Source organism: Dryas octopetala, chromosome 9 (genome assembly GCF_963921425.1).
Source record: "Dryas octopetala chromosome 9, drDryOcto1.1, whole genome shotgun sequence".
In the NCBI taxonomy this organism is placed as follows: Eukaryota; Viridiplantae; Streptophyta; class Magnoliopsida; order Rosales; family Rosaceae; genus Dryas; species Dryas octopetala.
In genome coordinates, this window is record NC_141374.1 from 9013592 (window position 1) to 9036182 (window position 22591).

The 22591-nt window shown below is 33.1% G+C and overlaps 2 protein-coding genes across 5 annotated transcripts; one reads left to right on the forward strand and one right to left on the reverse strand.

Moving 5' to 3' along the window:
• The first annotated feature begins 12288 nt into the window (after positions 1-12288).
• LOC147273746 (transcription factor MYB114-like) lies at positions 12289-13564 on the forward strand. The gene is made up of 3 exons (XM_086255971.1): positions 12289-12509; positions 12698-12827; positions 13042-13564. The coding sequence occupies exons 1-3, from the start codon at positions 12371-12373 to the stop codon at positions 13421-13423; spliced, it is 651 nt and encodes a 216-aa protein (XP_086112097.1). The 5' UTR covers positions 12289-12370; the 3' UTR covers positions 13424-13564.
• A 1332-nt stretch (positions 13565-14896) lies between these two features.
• On the reverse strand, positions 14897-20772 carry LOC147273747 (Exostosin family protein). 4 transcript variants are annotated; one of them, XM_086227518.1, is made up of 6 exons: positions 20633-20772; positions 18978-19848; positions 18763-18896; positions 17465-17813; positions 15735-16676; positions 14897-15227 (listed from the first exon to the last, which is right to left on the reverse strand). In XM_086227518.1, the coding sequence occupies exons 2-5, from the start codon at positions 19602-19604 to the stop codon at positions 15990-15992; spliced, it is 1797 nt and encodes a 598-aa protein (XP_086083644.1). In that variant the 5' UTR covers positions 19605-19848; positions 20633-20772; the 3' UTR covers positions 14897-15227; positions 15735-15989. The 4 variants fall into 4 exon arrangements, with proteins under 4 accessions (XP_086083644.1, XP_086083642.1, XP_086083646.1 ...); XM_086227516.1 differs by having other exon boundaries at positions 17393-17813; XM_086227520.1 differs by having other exon boundaries at positions 17393-17813; positions 18978-19411; positions 20633-20758.
• Between the last annotated feature and the right edge of the window lie 1819 nt (positions 20773-22591).

A 22591-nucleotide genomic window follows, 5' to 3' on the forward strand; every position in this document is an offset into this window, starting at 1 on the left:
TGGGTAATTAGGCTAACTGTTGGGACTGTATTTGTTCTTTTTGAGCTTTGGGACTATCCATAGGGTGGAGTGTAGACTAGTGTACGACTTTTTTTTTTTTTTTTTTGAAGCAGGGATAACTAAAGAAGTCCTTTGCCCATTTGGAGGTGTTCCATCTCAACATCCAAAATGATTTTCCAAAATTTTCTAATTTGATTTCAAAATGGCCTTTATGCAAGAGGTCATGCCCGAAGGCCGGCAAGCCATGGTTGGTGGCTTCACTAGTCTGGTCACCAGGGCATTGAGAGTTTTTTCTCCTTAATATTACTTTTTAAGGAAATATTTTCTTAAAGTTATATAAATAAAGGAAAAATTGGTATTATGAAATGTGTCGGGTATTATGAGAATGTTTCGATGTATTTACAATCAGTAGTGCTACATATACCACGTGGTTTTTTTGATAAATCCATGTAAATTATAACAAATGCATAATTTTAAAAGTATTATTGTATTTAGAGTTTATAATTTTAGATATTAAGAATTATATATTTTTTATAATTTAAGTGAATTGATCACACAGTCACGATGTCAATGAAGACGATGAAGAAGATGTAGGTGGAGAGGCCTAGATCCATGAAAAACATATGAGATAGCAAAAGTAATTTTCTTTTAATATATTGTTTGAAATTAAAAGCATGTCTGGTGGCCAAGTCCAAGTATAAGTTTTTGAGAGATACAAGGATAAGTTTGAATGTGTCTTTCTTGGAATTCAGCAACCAAAAGAAGGGAAAAAAAAAAAAAAAGAAGAGTACAAGGTGTCACATGATCATTAGAGTCGCTTTACCGACTCTCCTAATCATCATCCGAAAAAAAACCTTTATTTAGATTAATTATATTTTTTAACTTAATCCTAATCCTAATCTTAATTTATTCATAGTTGTAATTGTTTTTTAATGCATCAGGTGCGTTATGGCTACGTTATAGCTTGTATATAGCAGGCCCCAGGCACCCTTAACTCTCTTTTTTTGGCCAGGATGTTAATTCTAACTTATTGTCTCTCTTTTTTGGCCAGGATGTTAATTCTAACTTATTGTCTCATGATCCAGTGTGTTCTTCAAGTTGACATAAATTAAATTAAGACCTTGGGGTCTGTTAACTAACAGGGCACGACCACTGACTTTCTTAACCAAAATTCAAATTGACCCATTTGAATTTGATAAAAGCACTCCACCTCAAGTTAATTACACCATTGCCATTGGCACTAGTCCAATAACACAGAACGCAATAACATCCTAAGGCCCAAGTGTCGTAATTAGCCCAATCGACTCTTCAACCTTTACTTCCTTAGAAAATAGCTGAATTCATACAAGAATTAATTACAAAATTCTCTACTGCAACTGCAAACCCACATACCTACTTACAATAACTCTCCAAAACTCTCTAAAACCACCTCCAATTGCACCGATTCAAATTCCTTAGAGCATTTACATTACTAGGCTAAATGCAAGACTAAAGGCAAAATTTAGCCCAAAATGTGAAAAAATCTCTACATTGCTGGGCCAAATGTTAGGCAATTCTTGCTGTGGCAAGATTTTAGGCTAAATTTGGCACAAAATCTTGCTATTGCCTTTTGTTTTGCCAAGACAAGTGGAGCCCACAAGAGAGAAAAGCTGATGGTGGGATAGTGAAGAGAAGATGTTGTCTTCTTGTGAGGGACAAGACCAGCAGCGACACCAATGAGTGTGTGACACCTACCGCTGTTGGCCCAGCGACACCAATGAGTGCGTGACACCTATCGCTGTTGGCCCACTTAACGTGGTGAGTAGCAGCTGCTTTATTTTTTTTTTTTTAAATTCCCACCAATCACCAATGTACACTTGGCACCAACGATCAGTGACCGTTGCTTCTTCAGATTGCACGCTACTATTTTTTTCTTCTCTTTCGGACGCCCTTGGCTTGAGCTTGCTTCCTCCATTTCAGTCCACAAAACCATGAAATTTGTCAAGTTGGTATCCTCCTCATCACTCGATCCGTCAAAAGGTACAATGGGGGTCATGAGATAATTGGAAAAATTGGGATTCATAGGGAAATTGGGGGCCATGGGAGAATTGGGGGCCATTGGGAAATTAGGATCCATGGTTGTTGGAGATGGTGTTTTGGATGAGGTAACAAATAGATGAGAAATGAGAGTTGTGTTGAAAATGATAGTTGTGAATGAAGAGTGTGTAGTGTGATTGTATTTATAGAGTTGAAAATGTGAGGTAGATGAGGAGGTAGATGATGAGATAAATGAGAAAATATATATAGTTGATAAAAAAAAAATAAATGGGTATTAAAATAATAATATTTAAATATATTTAATATTATACTTATATTAAAAATCTCATTAAAATAATTACAATGGTATAATTATTAAAATATATTAATTTATAAATTTTAATTTATAAGAATATATATAAATACACTTAATAAATTAAATATCTTATCTTTTGCCTTTAGCTTTTAACAATGTACATTTGGCCAAAGCAAATAACTAAATCTTGCCTTTATCTTTGCCTTTTGCCTTTAGCAATGTACTTACTATAGTCCTCAACTCAAAGTTGGCTAAACTTCAGAACAAGGATATCAAGGTAAAATATGATATCTACCCATTAAAACCAAAAGTCATTTTTCATAACTAGGCCAACTAACTTTCATCCCTACAGATTTGTGCAAAAGCACTAGGTTTTGAAAATACCTGTTGGAATGTCAGCAGGTATTAAATATGGGATTTTTTAAAATACAAAAGGAGTTAAGAAAATATATGTAAAATATCAATATTAATAGGAATTATATAAAAAATGTTATAGACATATACTGTATTAAATATGGATTGTTACTTGCTAAAAAGAGTAATTTCGAAGAAATTTATGCCAGCATGTTTGTTTGGTACCGCATATTTGGGCTGCTAATGCCAATTAATTAAATTAATATACCATATGCAACACACATACAAGCAAAAAAGTCTTTTCAAAATTATAAGTGAAATTTTTCATTGACTATTCAATGACTTGGGAATATGAATTCAAAGAAAACGACTGCGTGTTGAGGCAGCAAGAAAATAGAGAAAAATATACACACATAAATGTGTGTGTGGGTACATGCATTGTGAATACTAGAACAATGTTTTCGTCACAAAAAATATGCTTATGTTTTTTTTTTTACTTGTATGTCTTGTTTATTGAAGGTCAAATCAACAACTATTGCTTAATGTTTTAGCAACAACCAAAGCACTTTTTGGAAGTACTTCTACGAAGAATTATATGACTTCCATGAGATAGTTAGGTAACAATAACATGACAAAATCATTAGCTCACGTGCAATTAAATTTGAAATTATTTTGGCTGATTAAATTTGTTTTTTTTTTTGGCCAGGGGCTGATTAAATTTGTTAGTAGTTCAGCCGGCAATTGAATATTAGAGTAAAGTACATTGAATAATTTAAGTTGTATTAGTTTTAAGCTGTATGTGTGTGTCAGCCTAATTCGTTTGTATATGTAATAATTAATCACTTCATAAATAATAATCACTTGCTTATTAATTTTTTTGGCCATCACTTTCTCATTAATTTTTTTAGCCATCACCTAAAAACTACAGGAGCTAGCCATCTCATGCTCGTGTTGAGGCCAAAGGTACAGTTTTTATTTGACGAAAATATTCTTCCTAAAACTTGAAAACCAATATTATAAAAGTATAATTATCTCCTAGTATCAAACAACTAATAAATTTGGTGGAAAAGACTTTAACTTAAAAAGTTGGTGTAAAGTACAATTTTTGGATTTTTCACAGATGCACTTGTTGTATTTTTACAGTTGCACTGATTTCGCAAATGCACTTGTTGTATTTTTATAAATGCACTGATTTTGCAGATGCACTTGTTGTATTATTACAGATACACTAGTTTTTTTTTTTACAAATGCACTGGGTTAGCTCTAATTTGAATTTTGGCCTTTAGCTCAACTTACTTGGCTGGTTGTCCCTTATACCAACCATTTTAGTTGTCGAACCCTATAATCTAATGGACCCTATAAAATCAAAATTAATTAGAAATTATAAAAGATTCTTTTATAAAAGACAGATTAATTAAGAAATTAGAATATTAAACTCAAAATCAATTAGTAATGAGTGGAGAGATATAAGACTTTGTAAAATGTTAGGCAATACTTTAATTTCCCTTATCACTCTCATATCATATACTATGAAAAAAATAAAGTACTCAAGCCAAAATTAATGGACAATAAATAAATAAAAAATAAACTGTACTCAAGCCAAAATTTTGGCCTTATACCAACCATTTTAGTTGTCGAACCCTATAATCTAATGGACCCTATAAAATCAAAATTAATTAGAAATTATAAAAGATTCTTTTATAAAAGACAGATTAATTAAGAAATTAGAATATTAAACTCAAAATCAATTAGTAATGAGTGGAGAGATATAAGACTTTGTAAAATGTTAGGCAATACTTTAATTTCCCTTATCACTCTCATATCATATACTATGAAAAAAATAAAGTACTCAAGCCAAAATTAATGGACAATAAATAAATAAAAAATAAACTGTACCTCATAAATTGTTAGAATGAGGTTTAAGGTTAAAAATTCATTTTAAAAAGTTATTTTAATTAAATTTCATAAAATTTGACTCCCAACTATCTCACACATTAATGCCACACTAAAGCTATTCCCTCCTAAGATCTATCCCATGTGTACCCACTAATTAATTATATACTTTTTAGTATTTACACTCTAAACACTAGAATTTTATTGGTGTTTTTTTTTTCAAGAAAAAACAAACTTATTTATTCTAATTTTAAAAGAACTTAGATATTTAAAGGGTGACGATTTTCACACTTCAATTTTTTACGTTTGACTCTTTTCTTGTCTTTATGCCTGAATTAAACTAATAAAGGAAGAAAAATACAAAAGAGCTAGAAGTGCAAGTGTACACAATTAAAGTGTTAAAATCGCTGCTCTATTTAAATTACATAAACTAAAAGTTACAACATCAAGGACTTACTCTCTCATTGAGTACAATATTAATTAAATATTTTTAAATGAACTCTAAATATGTGTGATCATTTGTAAATCATATGTTATGTCAAGCAAAGTAATTGTGAGAAAGTAGAGTGAAGTTAAACTATATTGGAAAATTATAACCTTACATAGTGGTTTATAATGGCTAAGCCTTTTCACCTACTATCAATTGGTTATAGGTTAGATACTCCAATGTCCTTCATAGTATCAAAGTAGGTTTACTTACGTGTGTTAGGTCGAGTGACCACATGTACTCTACGTCACCCAACATGATACTATGTGGGTTGGGCCAAGTGATCCCTTTCAAAGTCGGTTAAACGTTAGATGGTGGAGGTTCTGGCCTTGGTCTATGTGGGTTGGGCGTTCGTCCTTCATTCCCATCCTTTACAAGCAGGGCAGTCGTTACACCATTCGTCTTTGCTAGTAGTGCCATCCTCCCCTCTAGCTGTATAGGCGAGTTGTACCTCACTACTGCGTTTTGTCTTGGGTTTTCTCATTTTACCTGACGCAAAGTCGCACATTATTGAACAAGCTCATTTATCTCCTCTTATTGCCAATTAGTTTTGGGTTAGATATACGACCGAATTTCCTTTATGATATCAGAGTCAGGTTCACCCACATGTGTTAGGTTGAGTGACCACACGTGCTCCACGTTACCCAATTGTTCACGTGCTTAGCTTAAATAACTCTACATGTGTGGGAGCGTATGAAAATATAAAATATTGTCATACATTAAAAATTTATAACTTACACAATAATTTATAAAGAATTAAACTTTTTTACTTATTATTAATTAATTTTAAGTTAATTGAATGCTCCACTTTCCTTCAGTCATATCATGCAGAAATTTAGTAGTAGTTGTTGTTATTAACTATTAATTATTAAATGGACTACCTCGGAATTGCTAATTTATTTGTAAAGCCAAGATAATGAATGAAGAATAAAAAAAAAATCAATCAAGAAGAATCAATCAATCAAGGTATATATATATATATATATAAACAATCAATCAAGGTATATATCTAAATGCATGGGCAGTGGGAGGGAAGTGGGAATCCCCACTATCTCTTCTCTCGATCTATCTCTCTCCCTGTACTTCATGATCTTGATACAATGTTAAATGTTTTACTACTCGATCTTCTCTAGTTTCAAAAACAAACTATAATTAATTCATGACCACTTCTGCTGAAATCTCACTGGAGCTTCAACTGCTTTAATTATTCGATGCGCATGTGGATTGCACTCACAATTAATGTATCAATTACTAGACATTCAAAGGGCTATGGATGCATGTTGTAGCATCCCCAATACATATATATGCATGCATTATCATGAATCATATATTGCCGTTCGTTGATTTTATTTAATCTTATTTAAGAAAAAATGTGAGAAGAGAACTCTTTATATTATACAAATTTGGTATAATGGTTATTGGTTAAGCAATAATTAAGCACTATACCATAAACCACCAAGTCATTTAAGATAATGTTCATTTGTTAGATAAGATTTTATATTATCAGACTATAAATTTAGATTATATACTCACCGATGTATTAATTTAATTAACAATTCTAATTCATCATTTGGTAATATATTGCAAGAAAAGTAGTAAAATTTTTATTTGTGTGTGTATAGATATATATAGTATGAATAGGTTATTGATGAATTTTAGGTAATTTTTCACTTTGTCTTTATAGGAAAAGTTATCTAGAACTCAACTCAAATGTCATGTCAAAAGTAGTGTCATGGGTTGGGCATGTATCTGAAACTTTTCAGATCCTTCCCTACAATATGGAAGCAAACGTCCCAATTCCTACTTTACACCAACAATTATTATTTGGGAATAGCTCCACAAACTAGCGGAGATCGAGGATTCGAGGAGCATATTTTCAACCAAAGACAAAATTAGTTACTTAGATTAATTATTAATTATTAATTATTATATGACATGAATTTGTAAATGTATGAAACGATTTTTTAGCATGAGTAATAAATAACCCGATTCTTATTTAAAAAGTAACTAAATTGATTAATTAACCTGATTCTGACATGACCACAAACAAAATATCTAACGTTGGGTTTATCATGGCCAAAAAAAAAAAAAACGTTGGGTTTATAAATTAACAATAAAAAAAATAAAAATGTAGCAATTAACCCTGATATCAAATATGTAAATACAGCTCAAACATTTTGACAAATATATTAATAAATAAAACAACAAGCATCCAATAATATCAATCTTATTTGCACAAGCATCCATAATAGGAACAGACAGAACTGGGTTTCAGTGTTGAACAGACAACTGTTGCAATGTGATGATGTGTGAAGGTGTCATTTATATACTTTTTTAATTTTTATATGGTTATGTTGGGTCCAAATGGTCACATATGTACCATAGGGATCTATAGGGGTTAAAAGAATTTTCCAAAAAATTCATTGGTGCATCACCCACGTGGCTCATATGTGCAAGATGTCAAAACCATTTTAAGATTCTCGAGATTGTTGAAGAATTTTCTTTTTTCTGAAATTAATTACTTAATAATTATTCACATTGAATATGTAAATTATAAATGAAGGGAAATGCTATTCACCTTTTTTTAATTTACTTTCTCTACTAACCTTCTTTTTTAATATTTTTATTTTGTAATATATTTTTATGATTAGAACCGTTCATTTTTTCAGATCACTCTATAAAGATCATCTCTACAAAAAATCAACCAAATCGAAAATCGTTTAGTTATGTAACTGTGATCAAATGAACATACAGTTTTGGTAACCGTTTGTTTATTTGATAATGATTGCATGACCAAACGATTTCCGGTTTAATTGATTTTTTGCAGAAATGATCTTCAAAGAGTGATCTAAAAAATGAACGGTCCATTCATAAAAATCTATTACGAATGATAATAATAAAGGAGAAGATCGATGAAGAAGGTAGATTGGAGAAAGTGATTAGTATTGCCCATAAATTAAAGAGAAAAACAAAGTTGAGGACTTAGGGTAGGATAGTTGGCTAAGCAGTTGTGCTGCCCCTACCTCACCGGGTTTTCCCCCTTCTAAGCCTCTTTCCTTGGTCTTCCTTTGTAACAAAAAAAAACAAAAACAAAAGAGAAAACAAAGTTTGCATTTCTATTTCCTCAAAGTCCTCGGATCAGTTGTTGATGAAAAAAATGCATAGTTTATCAATTAATTGAGAACAGAGAGCAGCATCATCTCGCGTGCTTATATGGTATATGTTCAATTCATACAAGAATCATTCTATACTTTTTTTCTTTTATAAGATGCAAGAAATTTTTTTAGATCAGAGGCCGGTGAATATTGGCGACAAAAAATCCTATATGTAGAGAGAGACAAAAGAGAGTAGTAGAGGAGGGGGAAAGAGAGGGAAGGTGGGGTTTGGATTTTTATTTGCTAATTTTGTTTTTGTACTTTCAAGGGATAAAAGTGAAATTTAGAATTTACACAAAGATGTAGGGTACATCAGGAAAATAGTAGGGTACATACAGAAATTATCTTACATTACCTATCTAATTTTTCTGTCCACAATAGCATGTTTCTGATCTCTTATTTGTTAATTTAAATGAAATTATTCTCCCCAATTGGAAGGTAGGTAGTTCTTCCAAATTAATTACCCAATGCGTAATAAACCCAAACTTTGAGGAAATATTAGAAGGAAAATACTACATGTACTAGTTTAATTTACTACATTTGGTTTGAATTAATTGACTTGCAGGGAGCCTAGCTCCCACCAACTTTTCTGCAAGTCTCTCTTTTAGTGTAGTTTATCTTGCAAAAACAAAGTAGTCAGACAATTTAGTTTACATATTCACATGACAGTTCAATATTTTATACCACATAACAAACCGCTCTTCAACTATGAATTTTATATGTGTAACACATGGACCAAATTAACCAATTTTTTTAAACTAAAAAATGTAGTAAAACCGCTTGGATCTGGTACAAATTATAATTAACCTCAAGAGATTGAATTGGGGACCATGTGCCCCATCCCCCTTCCAACAATCCAACCCAAGGTCTTCAAAATGCCCTATTATATATGTTAAGATTTTTAGTTTGTTTTATTATATGATCCAAATTGAAAAAAAACAAAAACAAAAAAGACAAAATTTGGTGTTTCTTAATTTGAATAATAGAAAAAAACAAAGTTGTTCATGATCTCTAATTATAAATACACGTTTAATTGTTAAAGGTAAAAAAATTAGTGCCTAATTTTAAACACCCTAATCACCAAAAAAATTTGTCTAAACCTCCACCCATCTAGAAACTATTTCAAAACCCCCTAAAATTTATAATCCTAAATTACCCTTATGACGCACGCTGACGCGTACTGACACATGCTGACGTCACTGTAACTGAATTTTGGTAAAACTGTTTTTTTTTTTTTTTTTTGAATTGAAGTTTTTGCTAAAACTCAATATTTCACTAAAACTAAAATCAAACACTGAAATTGAATTTCATTACACTAAAACTGAATTTCAAAAATTCAGTTACACTGAAACTGAATTTCAAAAATTCAGTTACACTGAAACTGAATTTCAAGAATTCAATTACACTGAAACTGAATTTCAGAAATTCAGTTACACTAAATTGAAGAATTCAGTTATGAATTCACTTACTGAAACTGAATTAAGTGATGAAACAATTACACCTTGACTAAAATGCAATTACACCTTAATTAAAAAACAATTACACCTTTACTAAAACAATTACACTTCACTAAAACAGTTACACCTTTACTGAATTCCGTTTCACTAAAAAGAACACAGCAACCTTATCAAAAAAAAAACCAACAATACAACAAGTCATTGAGATGAGAGGAGTAGCCAACAATACAACGTCATCCGATCACCTCACGCGCGACGAGTACACGACAGCCACCACTGCCTCGATCTGTTTCTACCTGCAAATTTGATTCATCATATTTCAGAACCATAATTTTATTCAAAATTCATTTAAAACTCATGTTTCACGAACTGAAACTGTTTCATCAATAAATGAAATAAATTTGTATATACTTATAAATCAATTAAAAAACCCGCATTTCTATCCGATTAACAACAAATTCAATTAAAACAGATTCACAAATTATACATTTCACAAACAGATTCACAAATCAATTTCAAATTAGGGCTTTTGAACCAAACCGTCTGCAAATAGCTCACTAATTCAAAGGAAACAAAAAACTTCAAACGTACCAGAACTTGACTTATGAACCCAGACTTGTTTCTGCAAATACAGTTTCACTGCTGATGCATGTTTACCTTCAAAACTGCAGCTTGAAATAATTTTGATTCATCATATATATGTATTTTGGAAAACAACAGAGAAGCCGCGGGCTTCCAAAGGTGATGGTGCTGTCGGAATTTCGAAATCCCCAAATAGCAAAAATGAAATCCTCAAATCTATTTCAAAATGGGTATTACCTGCGCTGAGAGGCAGAGATGAAATCGTCGACCTTTGGGGCAGCAATGGTGGCGCAGAGAAGCAGAGTACCAACTCCAAAACCCGCTAGCTGCCAGAACACAGAGATCGCCGGCAAGGATGTCGCCGACTTCTCTCCTTCGACACGACAGTAAGTCTCAGACCTTCTCGGCGTCGAGTCGCCGTCCACGGTGGTCAGTTGGAGAATCGGAGACCACCATCGTGCTTAGGACGTCGAGAGGAAGAAGACTTGGGTGGTCCAGCATTGCAACTTCGCCGGAAAAGGCAGATCGCCGGCGAACACCTCCGATGGGAGTCACGGCGATCTGGGCTGTTTGGGCATGATTCGGGGCGAGTGATGACAGAGGGAGGAAGAGGAGAGAGAGACAAAGTTGATGGTGGTGGTCTCGCTGGCAACCGTCGCCGAACAACGCCACACGCGCCGGCGACAGCCGCACGCGGAGGAGAGAGAACAGAGAGAAGAAAGATGATGTGGAAATGAGAGAGAGAGAGCGCGTGAGAATGAGAGAAAATATATTGAAAATTGATTTTGTATAACCTAGGGTTATAATAGGAACATTAAAAAAAAAAAAGTCAAATTTAGCTGAGTGTTAGTTGACTAAGGAGTTTTGGAAGAGTTTAAGTAGGTAATTGGGGGTTTTGAATTAATTATATTAAGGGTGGAGGTTTTGAAATAATTAAATTCTAAATAGGGGGTTATGGATAGTTTACATTAAAAAAATATATATGAAACAATGATTATTGTAAAATGTTATGAATCTGATTATATATATCCCTTGTGGGTATACATGCATATATAGATTTTAATCTAATTACAATATTATTTACACGCATATGCAAAAGATGTTGTGAATCCTCTACTATTTTTTACTCGTACACATATCGAAAACGTACAAACTCTCATTCCCACTAGTCGGTATTGGCTGCGGAATGTTATGCTTTGTTGGAAAGGCTTGGTTATATATACAACATGGTTTTGTTGAGGTCCAGGTTAATTTAAAGCGATTCAAAACCCACTATATATATATATATTGACATTAATTGTTGTTCGTAAAATTTCCGTTTTGTGGTGCATGCATTCCATTTTGGGAGACATATTTTTCCTTATTAGTCAGTTTCAATAAATTCCTATTATACATATTAATCGAGAGATTAATTCAGTGGCAAATTTACTTGTCAAGTAATTAGACTGTGGTTGATACATTTTCTTTAAATGTGCTTAATTGCGCAACGTCGGCCTTTGATGTAATGGAGATTGGTTAATAATGCCTTGGGCCTTGGGGTCTTGGGGGTTGTACGTAGTTGTTAGAATAAAAATATAAAATGCATATAATTGTCTGCCTTTGAAAGTGACTGGTTTTAAAGATTAAAAGCATGCATCCTTTATTTTCATTGAAGGATAACAAACAAATAAACAAAGATATTCATGATTAGAGAAAAAGTACGAGCACGAAATACAAAAAGGTTGTATTTTCTATATTAATTTCTACTTTCCGTTCTCACACTCTCCCTCAACGTTATCTTCTGTGAGACTGTAACTGGTAGTTGGGAGACTAATGACTTGGATTCTCTCTCTCTCGCTAGTCTCTCCCTAGTCTGAAGGGTAGCTAGAGATAGAGAGGACTCGCTGGCCTTTCAATTTTTTTGTCTTTCTTCGATAGAGGTAGCTTAGCAAACACAGTACCTAACTCTGCACCATATAAATTTTAACACCTATTGCTTAATTTCTCTCTCACTTATTGTGAGTGTCATCAACCAACAGTCAGTCTCTCTCTCACTATCATCTGATCCCAACACCAAAAATTAAACCCATCTCTCTCTCTCTCTCTCTCTCTCTCTCTCTCTCTCTGACATATGGCTCCAAAGAAGAACGAGGGATCCACAAAAAGGGTTATGAACAAAGGAGCCTGGACAGCAGAGGAAGATAGAAAACTTGCAGAGTATATTGAACTTCATGGTGCAAAGAGGTGGAAGACAGTGGCTACCATTTCAGGTTAATTAATTATTACTCTTCCTACACCTAATCATTTTGAGCTTGCTTAAACCCCACCCAAAATCAATTGGAACTGTGTGAAAAACAGAAAGTACTAAGTAATTAATTAATTAAACCCAACACACAAAGTAACCACATTCTTCTTGATTTTGATTAAACCTGTTGGCTTCATGTGTTTCATTATGCAGGTTTGAACCGCTGTGGGAAGAGTTGCAGACTGAGATGGTTGAATTATCTGAGACCCAATATTAAGAGAGGCAACATATCTGATGATGAAGAAGACTTGATACTTAGGCTTCATAAACTACTAGGAAACAGGTACTTAATTAGGCTTCATATATATTTTTGGTATTTTGTATGTTATGTTCTGGTACTATTAATATGAATAATATGCTCAAATTGGACACTTAATTGATTAACGGTTCAGATTCACAGTTTTACAATATAGCATATTAGATACTATTTAATTCTAGCAAGAGAATATTTATTGAGCAGACTATGGCATTTGACACATGACCTATGCGTTGTATAGGTGGTCTTTGATTGCTGGACGACTTCCAGGGCGAACAGACAATGAAATAAAGAACTATTGGAATTCTCATTTGAGCAAGAAAATAAATCATAATAAGGATAAATTAACAGAGCAGAAAGCTTCAAGCGCGTCTCAAGAGACTAGGATTACTACCAACCCTCCCTGGCATAAAGCGTTGGACGACAGTGCTAGCGGAGCTCAAGCGGATGAGGAAGAAGAAGAAAGAGGAGGAGCAAAAGGATCAAGTGGGAATAACAATTCGGATGTAAACTTTGATGTGAACGAATTCTTTGACTTCTCAACTGAAGGTTCCTACGGGTTGGAGTGGGTGAACAAGTTTCTTGAGCTTGATGAAGACACGTGGCTTGCAGAGAAAAGGTGAGCATTAATGTGTAGTTAATAATACTAATAATAAGTGTAGTTTTAATTTCCCATTTCAAAAATGGAAGCAAAAAATAAAAAAGAATCAGATAGTGTGATTCTTCTGTACAAGTTAATTAAATGAAAATTGCTCATTCTTGTATGGACTCGTCTACCCATAATATTTTTTATAGGTCAAAAACTAATTTCCTAATCTCCTGTCTGTGACCACAGACCATTCATTAAATCCCCAGCAGTTCTGTGGTTTTTATAGGTTAGAAAAACTTAATTAATAGCAGAATATATATATATATAGGTGCCGATCATATTTGCTAATTGTCTCGACTAGCTAGAAAGCCTAGAATCACCTTAATGCAACTTTCATTTTCTTTTTATCTATTTTGAAGAATCACATTCAACGCTCAAGTATTTATGATGCCATAAAAAAAATAAAAAAAAGTACCTGTGAGGCTGTGATTGTGTGATGAAATCTATTGACATATATTTCCACGTTGATTCGTACTTAAATTGAAATGATTTAATGAATGGGGCAATTCAAGACCCAAGGACACCCAGAGTCAACATGAATCTAAGTGCCACTGTGCCAGCCGTAATGGATAAGAATCAGCAGCCAGTAACCGGTAATCAACGTGGTCTTCGTCAGCATGACGTATGCACGCAGCTGGTTTTGTTACACCCTTCATGAAATTAAGCTCCTTGATTGAATCAATGTAAATTGTAAAGTCTAACTTTAATAAATTAAAGCTCGAGGTTTAATTAAGTTGGGCACACTTGTTCTTCAATTCTTAGAGGAATTAAATACAAATAATTATTGTATGTAATTGTAAATTTGTAATATCATGTGATATAATAATGTGGTATTATCAATTTATTTAAATTATAATATGTATATAATTTTTAATTTTTAAAATCTTAAATCTTAAAAAAATATTTTTAAAATCGTACATATATTATAATCTAAATAAATTGGTAATACCACGGTGTTATAAGTCACATATAATAATTTCCCTCATTTAAATCAATTCTATATGTATCTTTCAAATGAATTCTCAACCATTTTTTTGAATGTTCTAATTTTAAAAATGAGAGTATATTAATTGTAAATAATCAAATAATAATACATGTACTACAATTACGGATCACAACACTCATATAACAAAGATACATTTACATATATAGATCATATCTTTATAAAAGATGTAGTTACTAATAATCCATAAATATGATATAAATAGTATTTTTGTTGTCTATTGAAATCACATCATGGTTGACAAGATGTGGAATTTTGTTTTGTTTTTTTTAAAGAAGGAAAAAACAAAGATGAAAACGTGCATATCTAAAATCTACCTGATTAAAGTCCAATCCCCGAATGTTGTACCTTCTACCCGATTAGGGGGGAAATAATTAAAGAGTACATGCATGCAATGGTCTTATTGACATTGATTATGTAAACCATCACACAAGCAAAAAAGAATTGTGATTTATTATCAACATATATATAATTTGAAAACATCAAAGTTTCTTCATATACAAAAATCCAACTATCCTGTATACATAATTGGTTTGCAATTAAGGACCATAAAATGTTTGTTCCAAAATGATTTACATGTCAGTATCAACAATTTATTGACTATACTCCCGAAACTGGGAAATAATTGACTTGTACAATAAAATCATATGAGATCTTCTGTATGTGGTAAAAAGGACAAGAATCAAAATTGGATTATAATTAATGTTGATTATAGGCTTTATTTTGGTCCTATCAAATGTCACATAGAGCTATAGAGACTCCTTGTCGTCTTTTCCTGCAATGGATGAACAAATTAGTAAATTAGTAAATTGGACAAATACTTCAACTGTCTGAACAAAAAGTAAGTCACAGTCATTTCACAAACTCAGCATCAAATGAGCTCCTGAAAGAGTTTGTCTCTATTATGTGAATCAAGACATTATACTATATGACAACAGCTTTTCTTTGATTCTGTTTGATTATCAGTACTGGCATGTCAAATCTTAGTGCAGATAGTAATACTTCCAGTACAAACAAAACAAACTATCGAAGCAATAAGAATGTTCTCTGAATTTTTGATGGAATGATGGTGGCTTTTCTCTGTTTCAGAAATTCAGTCCTATTGGTTGGTGACTGAAAATGGAAAAACGAAATTGGAAAATAGTACACAAATGCAACCAGACTTAATTGGAGCTTCATAATAAAAACAAAGAGAATATAGTGGGTTGGAGCTAGCAGTCACAAGCCATACAGTAAAACATCATCTGCACTATTAAAGATGCATATTAGTTATTATGCATACCTGCAGCATGAATTCTCATTTTGGCATCCACCCCAGTCTTCCCAGAAAAAGTTCATCGATGTTTCAGTTCAAGAACTTGGGACACCAAACATAAACCAGGCTGGAGGCACCAAATGCTGTTTGAAGTCCTTCATAATGTCAACAGCCAAGCCCCTTCTTGGACTTGCATCTACTCTTGACTCTATTCAGCTCCTCATTCAAACTCAGCCTATTTTTCGAAGATTAATATCTATTAAAGGACATGTTAAACATATGCTAGGATTCAGGGATTTGAATCTGGTTCAATCTGCTAAACCAAATTGAATGCAGAACCATATGGAATAAATCATATCTTATTGGTCTTGGATTCCAAAGGAAATGCTTCTGCACCATTTTCACATTAATTTGCAGAGCACGATATCTCCTCATAGGAATAGCCAATAAAATGTCTCTTAACTTTGGAATATCCTTCTCAGCCACAACAACAGAAAATGAGCTCCAATCTAGCACCTCACTTAAAGGAGGGGGAAAATTATCTGCAATTATCACCGGGACACACTCATAGTATATGGCCTCAATGATCCTAGGGCTGTTCACTTCGTAGCCCATCGGGCAAATGCAATATTTACTTGATTTCATATGTTGGATATATGACATCTTTCGGGAGACTCTAACAGGCAGAGGTCCATAGATTTTCATGTCTTCATGTTTGTCCTGCCAGTTTTGGAGAAGTGTGGGGCGGACTCTGCCATGCAAGTTTCCTGCAAAGAAGGCAAGGAGTGGGCGCTGTGACACTCTTAACCCACCAACATTTCTAAGAGGCTTCCTGGGGGTCCTAATAGTAGTTTCTGGAAGTGAAACATCCTTCCCAGCAACAAAAATTCCTTCGGAGGTGTCAGCGTTGCATAGAGCTTTTATAGTATTTTTAGTTAGTTCCTCATGCAGAGTCAATGTGTAAGGGCCCTGCAGAAGGACAAAACAGAATGAATAGATATTGAGCAACGGATCCTTAAATTCCACGTATCAACTGAATAGATATCTACTTTCAAAAATTGCTTTCAAATAACACACAGGCAAACATTTCTCTCTCATACGTGCACACGCACACACACACACACACACACCTCTTCAGCTATTCTGCTGAGGTAGAAGCATTTCCAATAAAACTACAACGAGAGATTCTGGAGTAACAAGTACAATAAAACTGCTAATACATTTGAATTCTTTTTTAATCTTCCTAGACAAATTCAAATTCGATCACCAAAGAAATCTTAAAATTTTAAAAAGATAGAGAATAGTATAACAGACCATTAGTAATGTGGTACTCTCCAATATTATATTGCTATGATACACAAAGCTGCATGGTTAAATGTAAACAGGAGTACATACATTACATAACGGTATATAGCAATTTTACTGTTTTTATAATGGAAATATTATACAACATAAAAGCAAGGCTATATTAAGACAAACAGAAAATTCAACTAGATGTGAAAATGATGCCATTAATGATGACGGCCATGCGATGAAAAATATCTGTCTGTGTTTAAAAAGTACAGAATATAGACCAGTGCAAATTTGAAGTTCAATTGTATTGAGTATTTTATTACTATGCTTTTTTCATGGGACTGATTTAGTGTACCACTAATAGAATGAAAATGAATGTCTTCAGTTCTTACATAGTTAATGACATTAGCAAAATCAATCTGGATCCAAGCACTTCTGTGGAAAGGAAGAACAGATAACCATACCCAATCATGGCAAGCAACAAGGAAATGATCTGATCCATGTGTGCGGTTCCAGAAAGGATACTTTGCAGCAATCTTGTTCGCATAGTCTCTCATGAAATTTGATAGTGGTTTCAAATTATGTGAATCAGGTACATAAAGTGCCATCTGCAACTGGCGCATACTGTAAGGAAGATAAAACAAGTGAGCCTTTTCTGGGTCTCTTGTGACGAACTGCCTGTTTTCCTCCATCAACTTCATGAACCATCCTTCAGAAGCATAAATTCCTCTGAGATGAGGAGTGTGAAAAATGGGCCTGGCTCCATCACGGTATATGTAAACTTTAAGTATCAGTTCCATCAATTCATAGCTCCTGAAATTTAGACAAAATTATGGCTTTAAATGGTTCAGAAAATAATACTTCTGTTCGATCATTATCATAAGAAAAGGAAGCCTGGTGAACCCAAAGGTGTGCTGCCAGACATTCTAGCAACCATTGTTAGATATCTACAAATACAAAAAAGGCATAGAAAGGGATGATTGGGGGGGGGGGGGGGGGGGGGGGGAAGAAAAAAGAAGAACAACACTAACAAAAAGTATTTGGTCATGAGACATTGCTCTATCAGTTTTAATAAGTATGCTTTCTTCTGACTGATTTAACAAAATTTTGCAACTAAGAATACAAAATTCTATGAATTTCCTTTGCATTCCACCCTTTTTAGAAATAATTTCATACATGAAATGAACAAGGTCCATAATCATAGATGTACTGAGAAACTTATGGTGAATAAGAAATGCAGAACAATTGAAGAACAATTACATGAGAACCTAAGGGTCTTAAATATTTCTGAGAAACTTTAATACTAAAGGGCATCTTTATTTGTCTCTGAAACATTCCAAAACTAATTTCAATACATTCACTGAAATATGGGTAGCAATTGTAAACTAATAGAGATAATACATGTGAAATTTGAGCACAGAGATGAGAACTTATATTCAATATCTCTGATATTTTACCAAAAATATATGCCTTTTAACTTCATTCTGATGTCTACTAGACCATGCAATGCAGATAAGATTTCCTTTGACCCATCGTACGTCCAACCACTCTTACCATTATATATCTCAAACCTTACATTTAAACACTGCATATGTTCAAGTAGGTGACCTATGAGAGCATATATTTTTGTCACATGAAGGACTACAAGATCACCCACAATGGATACAAGTTTGTATTCAAAACATTTAACACACACACTGGCAAACATATGAATGATTAACTAGCATGATAAAGGAATATGGCAACAGTATTGTGAGATTACCTTTTGAAAACAGAAACATTTCGAAATATAGGGGCATATAGATCAGGATCGTCATCAATAACTGCTGGGGCATGCTCAATCTCTTTCTTTGCATACACAAGTGCCTCATTTGGTGTCAAGGACCAAATGAATCTCTAAAATACATATGATACAGTGGTAAGATCATTGGTAACATGTTCCTTTATCCTAATTCAATGAAAAAGAAACAAGAATACCTGCAAGCGATAAGGCACAGTTCTCCGTGGAGGGGGAGGAGGTATGACCTTTGGCATATTATCTACTTTGTTATTTTTCTTTCTCCTTCTAGATTTTCTTCTCGGAGGAACTGAGGCTATATCTGGTTCAATTGGAACTGTGGTACTATCTGGCTCAATTGGAACTGTGGTACTATCTGGCTCAATTGGAACTGTGTTACTATCTGGCTCAATTAGAACTGTGGTACTATCTGGCTCAATTGGAACTGTGGTACTATCTGGTTCAATTGGAACTGTGGTACTATCTGGCTCAATTGGAACTGAGGCTCTATCTGACTCAATTGGAACTGAGAGATTCAACTCAATAGAAGAATTCAGTGAAACAAGTTGAAACCGGTTGACGCTTGGCTCAGTAAAGCTCTCATTCGAGCTCATGCTACTGTTCAAGGATTCGTCTGATGAAATTGCAACAGGCAGAGTGAGGAACCACATGTCCAGCGGATCAGTAAGTATAAGCATTTGTAGTATGACACCAACTGTTGTCATAATGGCCCCAGCAAAAAATATCCTTTTCCAGTCAATTTTATACCCGGCACAAAGCCGGAAAAATTCTTTCATTAGGATCACAGAAAGGCTCCGCGTTTTCATCTCATTGCACTACAAGATTTCCACCTCGCCAACATATAAAAATGCAAATACAAAAGGTCCCAACAACCATATCATGAGAATATTAATCTAGAATTCTCCTCAATAAAGGGTCCAGGTTTGGACATTTCAGCTTTCATGACAAGGTCTGCCCAATTTCCAACAACTAGTGTTTGATAATGTCTGAAGCCTGATCCCTCTCTCTCTGAAAGGTGTCAACTCCACAGAATTTGGAAAAGGCAGCTTTCTAGTAAAGAATCAAAATATGAGAGAGAGAGAGAGAGAGAGAGAGAGAGAGAGAGAGAGAGAGAGAAAGAGAGAGAGAAAGAGAGAGAGAAAGAGAAAGAGAAAGAGAGATAGAGAGATTACAGCAGTCAAAATAATGTTCATCAAGCTTTTGCAGTGATCAAACAGAAAACTATGGGGAACCATAGTTCTATCAAACTATAAACACCTGAGTGATAAAATAAAACTAACTTTTACCTGAATTTTAAAGCACAGAGCAACTAAATTGTTTTATATAGCAATATATAAACTGGGTCTGTTCAAATTTATGTTCAAGCTCCCAGCTTATGCTTTACCAAATCATAGCATCCATTGTCAGACTGAAACTACTTAGAATTGTCATCATATTGCCTTCAGAAACAACTAGAACTCACACAATCAAATTGGATATCTTGCTAAGTATCAAAAATTCAAAACTCAATAGTCTGGGGCAAACCCAATATGCCAAATTCAATTTTACACAGTTGAACAATGAAAAAACAATAGGACCAATATTGTCCTTAATCCACTTCAATTAAACGACATATAAGATGCTTCAGATTTGGTCCGACTGATTACTAAAATTGGCTATAAAAGGTACTCCAACCGTTACCTTTCCAATCATCTAAACTTGGGTTTTTCCTTTTTGGCTCTTTTGATTCTAAAATTGTCAATTATTCAATAAATTTCGAATTCTAGAATTAGAAATTAAGAAAACAAAGGCAACAGAGGAATAGATTAATACATGATTGATAACTATAACATACCTTGATCCAGTGAGGTAGAAGAAGAGAGTCAGCTGAGCTGCAATTGTAGGAATGGTGGGAACTGGTTTGAGAATTGAATTCAGAGAAGATGATGGGATATTAGCTGTGTCAGTCAATGAAGAAAACATGTGGGAAACAGAGAGGTGATGGCGAGACAGCCGGGTAACGGTTCTGGACTTTTGGTATAAAATAGCTTTGCTTTTTGGACATTTGACTATTCCAGTTCTAACACCACAAGCAACTAATTAAAAATTGATAATTAGAAGAAAAAAAAAATTGTAGATGGGATAGGAGCTATAGCGACAGTTGCTAACTAGTTCAACATTAAGACAAATCAAATTTTACGATATTAATTTTTTATTCTTTATTTACTGGCATTTTCTGATTTTCACATTGAATTTTAAAATATCGTTGACTTTTTATAAATAGAAGTACGAGAAAAACTTGCATATAAGTACGCACTCTCTCAACTTTTTATCACATTCATTTATTATAAGAGAAAATATTATTTTTTTCGTATGGCACATAGATTAGAAGAAAAAAATTGATTTAATAGCATTTTTCTTTACTTAAAATACATTGAAGGAATGGGGATGCTATTCACCAAAAAAACGAATGGTGATGCTCCCGTGGGAGACTATAATGATAATTCTGCCCATAAGAGAGTCATGAATTATGATAGGCTATGCCAAAATCATCTCCATTAATCGGTTATCCTATGAGATTATACAATAAATAATTGATACCCTTTTTTTTTTTTTTTTTTTTTTTTTTTAACAAAGTAGGTCTTCTCTAAAAAATACATATAAAATTTTATGTCACTGCTTGTTATAAGTTGTGCGCTCATATTAAATGTAGGGACAATGCTATGTAGACCGACTTTTTTCCCAACTTTGTTAAAGTGATGAAATCATTCATGATTCATTTGCGTAATCGCAACACATAACATAAATCATGTGTCACCAAGGAATTAAATTTCGAAATTTTCAGCGAAATTTTACCGAAAATTTTGTTTTTTTAGGGTGTCGAAATCGAAACACATGTTTAATAATTTTTTAAAAAAATTTCGCCGAAATTTATCAAAATTTATCAAAATTTACCGAAATTTATCGAAATTATCAAAATTTTCATATTTTTTATTTTCTCCAACTTCAGAAATTCACCAAAAATAGCTCGAGGCTCCAAATAATTCACTGAAAAATTCTACAAACTCATATTGATGAGTACTAATTTCCTATAACCTCAAAATAGTCAAATTGCTTTCAAAAAAATTATGAAAAATCCTACTCATATAATTTAATTCTGAAAAAAATAATAATAGTCAAATTCTTGAATTTTCATTTTCTAAAATTCATTTTCACACAACTAAGCTCTAGAACCACAACCAAAGATCTAAGTTAGTTAAAATAAATTTAAAGAAATTTCTAATTCCTTTAAACAAACCTTAAAACAAATTTGAAAAATTTTAGTTACAAAATTACCATAAGCCAAAATTTGGGTTGTTACACTTAGTAAAGACAAAGCTTGGCTAAGTAAGAGACACGAAAAAAAAAGAAGGAAAGATAAAAAATAAAAAAAAGACTGAAGAGAAAGGCACGGGGAAAAAAAGTAAGGAAAGAAAAAAAAAAAGAAAAAAAATGAGGGGGGGTTTGGGGCCTTTGGGCAATTGGAAAGAATAAAAAAAGTTTGAGATTTCTTTTAGTTATTTTAAATCTTAAACTTTAAACATTTCTATATAAAAAAAAATTAAAAGTATCCTAAAGGGCTTAAAACCTAATATTCTAAAAAATATAGAGTATATAGGGTTTAATGTATAGATTATAGAGTATAAAGAGTATTAGGTTATATAGAATATATAGAGTATTAAGGTTTAGATTTTAGTGTATAATTAAATTATAGAGTATAAAGAATATACTAATTTTTTTTATTCATTATACTAATTTTATTTAACAGTATTTG

Coding starts and splice junctions, on each gene's coding strand:
- LOC147273747 (XM_086227516.1), bottom strand. CDS start 19,604: ATGAAAACGCGGAGCCTTTCTGTGATCCTAATGAAAGAATTTTTCCGG. Junction 18,897..18,977: donor CTGTGCCTTATCGCTTGCAG/GTATTCTTGTTT, acceptor TATGTATTTTAG/AGATTCATTTGGTCCTTGAC. Junction 16,677..17,392: donor TTGCTAATGTCATTAACTAT/GTAAGAACTGAA, acceptor GTCCTTCTGCAG/GGCCCTTACACATTGACTCT.
- LOC147273746 (XM_086255971.1), top strand. CDS start 12,371: ATGGCTCCAAAGAAGAACGAGGGATCCACAAAAAGGGTTATGAACAAA. Junction 12,510..12,697: donor GACAGTGGCTACCATTTCAG/GTTAATTAATTA, acceptor TTCATTATGCAG/GTTTGAACCGCTGTGGGAAG. Junction 12,828..13,041: donor CATAAACTACTAGGAAACAG/GTACTTAATTAG, acceptor TGCGTTGTATAG/GTGGTCTTTGATTGCTGGAC.